This window comes from Cebidichthys violaceus, unplaced genomic scaffold (assembly GCF_023349555.1).
Source record: "Cebidichthys violaceus isolate CVI_PGR_0920_01 unplaced genomic scaffold, fCebVio1.0.p SCAF_46, whole genome shotgun sequence".
Classification (NCBI taxonomy): Eukaryota; Metazoa; Chordata; class Actinopteri; order Perciformes; family Stichaeidae; genus Cebidichthys; species Cebidichthys violaceus.
The window spans coordinates 324,569-336,208 of record NW_027176661.1 but is presented as its reverse complement, the minus strand read 5'-3'; the positions used below and the strand labels follow the sequence as shown (position 1 = coordinate 336,208).

Sequence of the window (11,640 nt, the reverse complement as noted above, 5' to 3'; positions counted from 1 at the left end):
GTTGTCCTGTGGACAGATTCCCCCACCTGAGCTGTGGATCTCTGCAGTTCGTCCAGAGTCACCATGGGCCTCTTGGCTGCATCTCTTGTCAGTGCTCTCCTTGCTCGGCCTGTAAGTTTAGGTGGACGGCCGTGTCTTGGTAGGTTTGCAGTTGTGCCATACTCTTTCCATTTCCGGATAATGGATTAAACAGTGCTCCGTGAGATGTTCAAAGCTTGGGAAATCTTTTTATAGCCTAACCCTGCTTTAAACTTCTCCACAACTTTATCTCTGACCTGTCTGGTGTGTTCCTTGGACTTCATGGTCCTGTTTGCTCCCCAATATTCTCTTAACAAACCTCTGAGGCTGTCACAGAACAGCTGTATTTGTACTGAGATTAGATTACACACAGGTGGACTCTATTTAGTCATTAGGTCAACATTCAATCATTCAGCAGTCATCAGGCAACTTCTGAAGGCAATTGGTTGCACTCAGAGAAAAGGGGGCTGAATAATTTTGCACACTGCACTTTTCAGTTTTTTATTTGTGAAAAAAATTTAAAATCATGTATAATTTTCTTTGTACTTCACAATTGTGTGACACTTTGTGTTGGTCTTTCACATAAAATTCCAATAAAATATATTTATGTTTGTGGCGTGTAATGTGACAAAATGTGGAAAAGTTCAAGGGGTATGAATACTTTTGCAAGCCACTGTAGAGCTTTAGTGTGGCTCAGCTGTACATTTTTTATTAAGGGCGTATCTCGGTTTGCTTTTGTTTCACACTTTGGGTGTAACCTCTACCTCCACCATTATCCGTGCAAGGTTAAAAGAACACTTTGGTGCATCTGTGTGTACAGGATTCATCCACAACTCATCCATTACCTCTGTTGCTGTCTTTTGTCAAAACAAGATACACATGACGTCACTGTCGGAGTGACTCATCCCCAGCGTGCACCTTGTGGTCTGCAGTTCAATAAAAGATGCACACTAACATTACTGTTGTTTTTTTGTCTTGTTTTTTTGTCCCCAGTAGTCAAACAGGAATACAGGCAACATGTCCAGAGAATTCAGATGTTCTTTTTTTTAATTCTTTGATTATGTCTAGGTGTACAAAAAGCATGCAAAAAAATAGCTTCTTTATATATATCGGTACATATTTACATTGTAACAATTGCATTCCATAGGGATGTGCCATGCTTCTGTTTCTATACGAGCGACGCAAGGACATTCAGAGAAATGCACGAGACGACACGAGACGGCAGGCACCTTTAACACACACACACACACACACACACACGACGCACAGCAGCGATCAGATCGTCCCCGACTGAACGTGGCGTACAAACTCACTCTCCCACACTCCTTTGGATAGAATGATGACCTGACATCATGAGACATTATTCCATTCACTCCCTTCCTGCAGTGTGACTACACATTGATTTGTTTTGTTCTTTGTGTCATTACACTAAGGAAACTAAGTGAGAAAAAAGCATTTCTAGTGAGCAAAGCTCCATCAAGGATGCACAATTTGATATTTGTATTTCATTTGTATCTGGACTCAGATCTGCATCTAAGCGGTGGCAGTTATGCTGTTTTTTTTCGGGAGAATAAAGTATGTGAAGTGTTGTGGATTTCTCAAAAAAAAAACTTTGCAGTATTGAAAGAAAGTCACAGACAGTTGGGACCATTTCAGTGTATCAATACCACCTTTGGGGAAAATTCAATACAATTTGGCATGCGCAATCAGAGTTAATACAGTGCAGATGTCATTCAAATGTACTCACAGCTAATAAAAAGAGCTGACTAGTATGTTTACAAAACTGACAAAATGACTGAAAAATTAAATGCAGTTTAGATTGGCAAGAAATTGTAGCAGAGGTGGGAAATCTCTAGCTGGAAATGTGGATTGATCGACACCTTTTGGACCTTTCTATATGGCCACGTGGTAATGTTATTTTTTCATCAAATATAATATAAATCAGTTTAAAAGCTTTGGATGAATGTTTAACACAAAGAAAACGTCTCATGACTGCAGCTGTAGCAGCGGGAGAAAGAGTTACAGCAAAATGAAAACAGTTTATAAAGAAATCTCAAAAAACAAATGTAGCAATGCTGCCACATGCAGAATGATTATCAAAAGCACAGGAGACTGAGAACAGACGGATACACAGTAAACATGGTGTTTTACAGGTGAACCACAGTTTTTTTCCTTGATCATAAACTATACAATTTTAAACAGCTGGCCGGTACCAGTAGTGATATATATATATATATATATATATATATATATATATATATATGTATATGTGTGTGTCTATATATATATATATATATATATATATATATATATATATATATATATATATATATATATATATATATATATATATATAGTAATGATAATAACTTTAATATGTATATGGAAGTGGAAATGCAAATATTTAAATATAAGCAGTATTTTAGTTTTTTTCAACAAGGTCACACAGAGGAATGCCAGTAATGCACCGGCGACAAAGACGAACATCCGCACAAACACACAAACACAAACAGAACAATGATAGTGATGTTCCCTTGAGAACATTGACAGCAAGATTAAAAGAGGAAATGCAAAGCTAAGCTAAGCGCACCTTGAATGTTTGCCATTCAAGGTGGGTTTTTTTTACCACCTTGAATGGCAAACAAATGACTCAAATATATATATAAAAAAAAACAATGTGTGTGATATCACCGGATTGGAATGCAAACAAACTAGCTTACCCAAACTTGTTATCTATAGGGACTGATTATCTACAGTATATTTTATTATGGGCCATATCCTTGACTTCTCAAGAGCTTGAGGGGCTGTAATCTAATTTGAATTCAATCCAATTTATGTTGTATAAATGTACTTCTCGTATATCTATAAAATACAATTACTATAATAATTTTCACAATAGCCACCAATGCATACATTTGAAGCGGACTTAACGATTCCCAAATTGATGGCAAACATAAAAGAGTGAAATTTAACTATAACACCAGCCTACTTCGTATGACACATCTAGCTATCATTTAAAAAAACTTTTTTGTTATGATGCTGCGGGAGAAAAGGACTTTAGGTCGGATAACATTTTGTGATCAAAATAAATCTTAAACAGTGAGACTGTTGTCCTTTTCATAAGACAATGCTCACCTTTATTACCCGCTGCGCACACCTGAACCATTGTTTGAGACTATTTAACTCCCTTTGTTTTTAATAAGTATGCAAAAGGAATACTGAAATATCAATTTGGGGCGTTAGAAACTCTACCTCCCTCCTCTGAGCAAAAAGGAAACTTATACAACGCTCCCCCTTTTTTGACCTCCCCTTACCCTTGTTTTTGAGTTTTTAAATTTCTTGTGAAAGAGCACTCATTGAAGTTTATCTTGGACAATTATATTATTTATGCCTTCAAATGTCCAAGACTGTTATATAATAATACATTCTCATTTGTAAGAAGAAGTATTTAAGGTATAGGCAATCGGAGTAGTTCACGGTCCTTATTTTTTGTCCAGTCCGTTCACACTCGCCATCACACAACATTCACTTCCAAAAGCTCCAGTTTCTCTCGCAATTACTTCACATCTAATCAAACGGCACAGTAAGAAATGAAAGAAAAGAGACGGCGTTAGAGAGCAGGAATCAGCAGACAAAACAAGAGCGTGAAATGACTTTGAACACAGAAATAATTGCACATTACACAGCGGCGAAAGTCACTTTGAAATGTGCTAGAGCGTGGCAAAGTCGCTGTCCTTTCCGTGCAACGGCTCTTCAACAGCCGACTTCCTTTTTTTTTTTACTTCCTGTCAGAGAAGTTCACTCACCCGGGCCTGAGGACTGTGAAGGCGGCACAGGAAGGACTTCAGCTCCAAAGTAAAAGCCACTGATGACACAGACACGAGAACAGGGCTGTGAGAACACCGGCGACACCTCGAGACATCTATGTACAATATCAATGACGTGAAATAAAAAGTAAAAAAAAGCCCTGTCGTTCACTGAAGAGACAATATAGTGTCTTTAACATGCTGAAGTCTGTGATGATTATTCTCTCAGTCAGGCTGCCTATGACTGGGACAGCTGGCTATAAGCAGTTTGATGAGGTCCAACTGTTCATCCATGCAGACAGGCGGAAAAAAATAATCTGAGTTTGACAGTGTTCCTCCTACATTAACAGTGTAATGCTCGCTGACAAACGTGCGTGTGTCTGTTCCTCAGCAGTTCCTCTTCTTGTTCACTGATGCCAGTCACAACAGTAAGTGGTTAACAGCACATTAACATTGTGGATCAAAGTCAGTGCCCAGAGACTCCACGGCAGAGGAGGAAGATTGAGGGGGAGAGAAAGGATGCTCAGAGGCTAACGAAGCAAAGATGGTAGCGAGCCGGAGTTCGAGCGTAAACAAAAAGCGATAAAGCGGGTTTAGAAACCGTCAGTCTGTCCAGTGTATAGAACGATACGCCTGTAGTGTGTCACTGATTTGAAGGGAATGAGTGGATGAAAGGGGGAGCGCACGTGTGAAGAGGACAAAGCTCTGTGGAAAGACTCAAGAGGAGGGCTCGTCTTCGTGGAGGTCCTCCAGCTCTCCGTCTCTGGGTCCGTCTCCCGTGCTGCTCTTTCTGCAACAAGAAAGAGAGACAGGGGTCAATATGAGCACTCCGAGGGATCTAAATGATGGTACTATTAAGACCGTGCTTCATCTCTCCGAATGCAGCAAAACCAGAGAAGCGTTTTTGGTCACATGATGAATGTTAAAAGATGGCATTAAATGACAGCGGCAGGGAGATGAGGGAACTCTTGGGGGGCGGTGACAGCTGGGGAAGGGTAAGGCTGCTCCATCACTTGTCATGATGGGAGGAGTCTAAGATGATGATGATGATAATGGGCGCGGCGGCTGGTAGATGTTGGACAGACAGCGTGTCGGACTGTGCTGCACAAAGTGTTACCTGAGAGAAGGGTGCAGTTTTAAAGTGGGCCGGAAGGGCCAAGAGTCCCTGCAGCACAGTGGGAGAAAAGATGGGTGGGAAAAAAAAAAGGTCACAGGTGAGAGGGCAAAGGTCACCTCGGGGCGGGGTGGGGGGGGGGGGGGGGGTCAAAGGCAAAACACTTTACCTCCTCAACCTGAAAATGCGTGGATGTGTGGCTTTGATTTTAGTGCAGAAACGACCAGTAAATTGATCAACCGTTTCATAATCAGTTTTTGTTTTTCTACTTCATACTGTTAAAGATCAAATATTTTAGGACTTTGACTGCTCAGACAAAATAAGCAAGGTAAAAAAAAAAAAATCATCTTTGTACTTTTTATTTAATTTATTTAAATAAGTTATTTATTTAACTTATTTTTTAAAGGGGCTCTCCACCAATTTTACAAATCGGGTCAAAATGAAAGTGGTTGAAACAGATAATAAAATGCTACGTGTGAGCCATATTCTCATTTTATATTCCTTCTATTAATCAATACGGTTTATAATTCATGGTGACTAGAAGATCAAGACTCGGACAGATGGACTAAACATTTCAGTTGAGTAGTAGAAGACAGAAGCCTTGGTTTTTTTTTCCCCCTCTATTCTCCAGCAGGGGACAGTGTTGTCTCAAACTCCCTTCACGTTCTCTAGAAGCACCTTCACCTTAGATGGCAGCTCTCTGACTGCCTACAGCGCATCAGGGGAAACCTCGGCCTAGATAGAGAAGAAATCATCCAACAGAACCCCTCACAATGGGACAATAGAGCCCTCGGCTGTACTGTTCATGTCGGAATTGCTCAACGGGTCAAGGCAATTGCCCGTTTGTTCCCCCCAGTGACGCGTTCAATCCGTGTTACAGAAAAGTCAAGGTCAGCCTGAGGCACCGGTAGATCTGTATCATCCTCTGTCACTCTGAACCCCTCTACCCTTGAAAGCTGGAAGCAACACACAAAAGAAACACTTATAAAAGCTGGAAGCTCCGCTGCATACAATGAAAGAATGAATTATGGTGCTATGGCAACGCAAAGCAGCTGCTGCTGAATGTTAGTTAACCTGATGCAGCAGACAAGAAGAGACAGATGTGAAGTACCGGTCTGTTTTAGAGTCTCAAGCAATCTCAAGGTTGTGTTTTTTTCTTCCAGGATCACAGATCTACAGGTATTAAGTGACTCAGGGGGAGGTCTGGACGTGGATGACCGTTATGGACGACGAACGCTTACATGAGCAGGCTGCCAGGCGCAGACATGGACCTCTCCTCTCTCCTGCTCGGACACTCGAAGGGGTTGCTGAAGGAGCGCTTCCTCAGCATGGCTCTCACCAAGATCTGAAACATTCACAAGCACAGGACGGTTACGACGACGTGCAAAAGCTCTGCTGTGGTTCTGCACGGAGGACAGAGCAGAGTGGATTCAGTGGGAGACTTGCACACAAGGGTGGAAGCAAACCAGAATGTCTGAGTTATGTTACGTTTATAATGTATATAAAAAATTTAAACTTTTCAGGATTCCCTACATCTGATAGATAATACTTAATAAATCCTATATTGACAATGTTTGTTATTGCACTTCTGCATGGCTGGTATATTTTGATGGTTAACAACAGGAAGGTCATACATGCTAATGTTAATATCTTGCTAACTTCATACAAGTCCATATAGAAGCTATCATTGTGGCACTGAGAATGTTCTAACCTCTTCATTGGCTTGTAATCGATCTATAGTGTGCTATAGATCCAGGGATTGATGGCATTTACATTTCAAATGTGCCTGCCTGTATATGCAACTATGTAAGTGTGTTTCCAAATCGGTGCAACATTAGAGCATTGATGGAGCCGGATGATGTAGGAAGTTGTTTCCTTGCCTTGTCCTTGCGACCAAGGCTGCCCTCTAAAGAGTTAAATCACTATGTTGCAGTGTTTTGTCACCATCATGGTTAACAGAGGACTGCAGTTGTTAGGGAGCAGCCTCTCTTCACCTCTCTTGAAAAATGATGAGCAAAGACGCATCGACTTGACACAAAAGCGCTCGGCGAATGGAGGATTCTCAGGGTTCCTTACCACGGCAGAGAGGCTGGGAACAAACTTGACGGAGTTCTGGATGTCCTCCTCTGTCACCTCCACCACAGAGCAGTGCTCCTCCTCCAGAGGCAAGGGCTCCATGCCTCCCTGGGTCACCCACTGGTCCATCTAAACACACACATGCGCACACACACACACACACACACACACACACACACACACACACACACACACACACACGCACACACACGCACACGCGCACACGCACACGCACACACAGTATATTATAGACATGTGTGTGTGTATCAACAGAAGTTTGCAACACCTTTACAGGAAGTCTGGCTCTCAGCTCTGAGTCCATTGTTACATGTTTAAAATATTCCAAAGGGCGACTGCACAGCATGCATATTTTACACTATTATTGATTTATACATGAGCATTTTCTGCCAACCAGCCATCTGCTTTGATTTATGTTGTTGTGCTACTAAAACCCAACCCAACTAAAGATTTAAAAGTTGCTTGAGACACATAATCTTATCACGGTGACCAACACGCCGGAGTTTATTTTTGTCAAACTTATATTTTTCTATAAACGTCTCAATAATTTCCTTTTTTTCCCAGCAAACATTACTCAAACAAGAGTAAAAAAATGTTGTTATGCAAGCACCTTTTTCTTTTGCAGCACTCTATGGCCCACTGGTGTGTTAATACTAGTAGGATCAGTTCTATGCTGTTTTTGGTCTTTTGTGAGGTTGGCAATACGAAACACATCTCCAGACTTACCCCTTAAAATGGCGGCATACACCCTGATGCATTCAAGTGCTCGTTGGGAGGCTTTGACATGCAGGACTTCCAAGATGACAAAAAGGTACACGCTAGTAATTTAAACTCTAAACACAATTAATCCACCATTAACATCCCAAATGGTGTGGCTGCGCCTTCAGAAATTATAATTTAAAGAGGTCACTGTTTTTTAACATCCCAGTCAAAAGTCCAAGAAGATCTGCCACCGTTTCAAATCAGTGACTATATAGGAAAAGTAGATGACTGTATAAAGGCAGTATGCTAATATCAATGGGTGACCATTGTTTACCATAACTTGAATTCAATAATGTAAAGTATATAACAGGCTGTGTGTTTTCTATGTAATGCACCTTTATTTTTTTTAAAAACATTTTGACATTAAAGGGTAATAAGCTGCATTTTGTAACTTTTGCAAGTAAAAGATGTGCATGTGCGTGTGTGTGTGTGTAAAAGGTTATACATGATGTCTAATTATTTCTTGTTCCATAAACACAGAGTCTCTGGTGAGAAAATGACTAACTGAAGCATGATTAGATTGTGTCATGGAAACACCGTGGGGAGTGGGGACCTGTCATGGCTGGTCATGGACCTCCCCCTGTATCACTGACTCAGCGTTAACGCAGTCCTCCACAGGGACAAAAGGTTTGCATCATGCCGAATTAACCCCAGTGTAAATACCACAGTGGGGTCAGAGTCTTTTGAGCCAATCACAGGAGATTGTGTGTGTGTGTGTGTGTGTGTGTGTGTGTGTGTGTGTGTGTGTGTGTGTGTGTGTCTGAACATGAACAATGACATCCTTGCTATGATTGTGCTGAAGGTAGCTGCCCGTCAACCTGAAGAAACCTCTGCTTAGTTACCTTGATCTCAGGGATGGTGATCCTGGTGTCTGGGTTCTTGTCCAGCATCTGCAACACCAGGGTCCGCAGTTCTTCACTGATCTTTGGCCTGCACAAAAAACAGAACAAAGACTTGAGAATGTAGTCATTGATAGAGAAAACAATTGGCTTTTGAAGTAACTGAAAACAATTCATAGCAGCGATTCTCAACCAGGGACAACCATAGTTTAGAGATAAGTAGAAGATTGAGGAGTACTAATTCAACTAATTTGAAAAAATAGAAATCACAATTTGAATAATAAAAAAAATGTCCTCGTATTAAGTCAGCTGCAACATCTGAACACTTGTAAGTGTGAAAAATAGAAGTATGGTGAGCAAGCAAGCAGAGAGGTTAGAAACAGAACAGTTAGCTAAAAGGTAACGCATAAACTGTTGAAATGATTAGCTAAAACTAATGGATAAACAGTGAAAATGATTACCTAAAACTAATGGGTAAACATATGAAATAATTAGCTAAAACTAATGGATAAACATATGAAATAATTAGCTAAAAGTATGGATAGACAATTAAAATAGTTAACTGAAAGTAACAGTTAAAATAGCTAAAAGTAATGGACAAATGGTTACAATCCTTAAAATGAATGGCTTCACACTAGAAATAGTTAGCTTAAAATAAAGGAATACAAGTAAATGGTTCAAAAAAAGGTGGGTGTCATTGAGGGGGTTCTTGAGATTCAGCAAAAAGAGGTTGGGATCACTGGTTTATGGGCCATTTTGTCCTGTTAGGACTTAAAGAGCTAAAAAAGCAATTGAAGTCAGTGCTCTACAATATTTCAAACAGTGAGCTGACTGAGTTTACCATGTTTATGAAGACGCACTTTCCCTGACACTGATAAAATAACATTAGTATGCATGATAGGAAACGAGGTCATTAGTGTCTGACTAAAACAGGTTTATGTGAGTTCAATGCACTACATCTACAGTACAATGGCCCTCAGCGCTGACGACAAGGCGCCGCTAACTGTCATCGATCGGTACAGTGTGGAGATGATTCCATTAGGCGATGCGATACTCTGTGGGGTAAGTTCGTCCATGAAGCATTGTCCTCTTCTTGAACAGTCACGGAGTCTCTTGAGCCCACTGGGGGAAGACACTTATCACGACAACATGACACCCTGTCCTTACAAACACTCCAACTGCCACTCGCAGCCCCTTTCACATGTGCTGTGTTTACACTTCATCAGTGCTTTCCCTCAGTCCATCACCACTGCCCGACTTCCTGTTTTCCTATCTTCATTTGTCTCCGTCTAGTCTAGCGTTATTCACTCAAAAAACTACTTCTATGTTGACCTTTCAGGCAGAGTGAAGATAGAGGTGGCAACCCACATTTGCTTTTTCCTTGCTTGTAGCGATCATATACAGGGAACATTTACTGTGTGTCATACTGGCTGCTGCGCCAAGCTATTCGTGTTTTTGCAGATGCAATTTGAAACTGACAGAAAAGAGGAAAATGGCTTTGCGACTGAGATGCAGTTGAGAAGATAGCAAACGGGCGAAGGCAATGATTACGGCTGTGGACTGGAGGTGGCTGAGACATCGCTGCTGTCTCTTTTAATAAAGTGGCGGAGAGGCAAAGACACAGGGGATGGACTTACGTTTCTGGGAAATCCACAAGCCTGGTCCTTATCTTGTTGTGCAAAGCCAATATGTACTCGTCAATAAATGGGCACTGCAGGTAGAAGTGAGGAAAGAGAAGTGAGAAAAACAAGGAAGGAACAGTGCCAGGGAAAAATACGTACCCCAAAAGACAACTAAGACAAATAACAGCACTAATCAGCTAGTAGCATTACTAAAATAAATGAGACAGCCTAGACGGCTGCTCATCAAACATAAAACAAAAAATAGATACTGTTCCTGTTGCCCAGCCTTTGCTGCTACCTTTGGTGGACCAGATGAAAGAAATAAAAGAAAATGTGCAGACTTGCCTTGCCAAAGACGAAACAGTAGAGAGTGACCCCCATGGCCCACACGTCCAGTGCCTTTAAGAAAGTGCCACCAGTGACATTAATTGCGACATGATAGCAAACAGACTGAAAAACATTACATCTAGGGATCAAAACAACTCGTTGCACAAACCAACACGTCGACCTAAATCAATGCAGATTTCCTACAGTGATTTATGGGACAATTTTAGGTTGTTGTTTTTATATTGTGGGGGGGGGGGGGCATCTACCATCAAGATACCTTGTAAATGGATGTGTGTGATCAGGTAACAGATGCACTGCATCTCTCTCTCTCTCTCTCTCTCTCTCTCTCTCTCTCTCTCTCTCTCTCTCTCTTCCTCCTCCTGGATGAATAGCTCTCCTAGGAATCCATTTATGTTCCTTGATAGATATGAAATTATAAAACTAGCCCTCTGAGCCTGTGTTATCTATCACAATGCCACAGACATTCAGCTGTCAGAGGAGATGCTGTGTGACTGGCATGTTTTGATGGCCTGATGGACTACTGGGACTGACAACCTGGGTTGAAGTGGCATAATAGTGTCAGATATTCGATATTTCGCTGCTGATTTGACCAAAGAAATTTGGTGCATAATGGACACAAAAGGCTCTCTGGAGCATGGCATGAACAAATCCATATCAGGAGGAATGTGAGACTAATAGGACTGCATAGATTTCCACAGGCACTTGAACCGCTCCAACATCCTTTCTGTCTGCAATCAAAGATTCTATTCTGGTAATTTTGCAAAAAGTTTGTTGTAGAGGCAGGTGGAAATCAATGCAATCATTATGGAAGAGTGGCGGGTGATCCTTGACAAACGCGACTGATCGTCGTTTGACTGTAAAAGTAGGAACCGTATAATGATGTGAAACATTCCCGAATCAATATGAGGTGTGTAAAGCCGATAGCCTTATTCCATGTCTTGACTCCGGTAATGGTTTTGTGCTCAGCTGCTTTACTGGCTTCCTCATTATTAATACCAGCTAACCCACACAGGGTAAAAGACTGACAATGACAATTT

General features: G+C 41.2%; 1 protein-coding gene across 2 annotated transcripts in view; it reads right to left on the bottom strand.

Moving 5' to 3' along the window:
- Nucleotides 1-2,393: 2,393 nt before the first annotated feature.
- Nucleotides 2,394-11,640, bottom strand: part of camkk1a (calcium/calmodulin-dependent protein kinase kinase 1, alpha a) — a 66,467-nt gene continuing 57,220 nt past the window's right edge. Inside the window, exons 11-17 of one of the 2 annotated variants that reach the window (XM_068729487.1) lie at nucleotides 10,601-10,654; nucleotides 10,271-10,344; nucleotides 8,637-8,724; nucleotides 7,015-7,143; nucleotides 6,180-6,283; nucleotides 4,942-4,989; nucleotides 2,394-4,614 (exon numbers count right to left, since the gene is read on the bottom strand). In XM_068729487.1, coding sequence (XP_068585588.1) covers nucleotides 4,542-4,614; nucleotides 4,942-4,989; nucleotides 6,180-6,283; nucleotides 7,015-7,143; nucleotides 8,637-8,724; nucleotides 10,271-10,344; nucleotides 10,601-10,654 — 570 coding nt within the window. In that variant the 3' untranslated portion in view covers nucleotides 2,394-4,541. The remainder of the gene's footprint in view (nucleotides 4,615-4,941; nucleotides 4,990-6,179; nucleotides 6,284-7,014; nucleotides 7,144-8,636; nucleotides 8,725-10,270; nucleotides 10,345-10,600; nucleotides 10,655-11,640) is intronic. The other variant, XM_068729488.1, reaches the window with a different exon arrangement.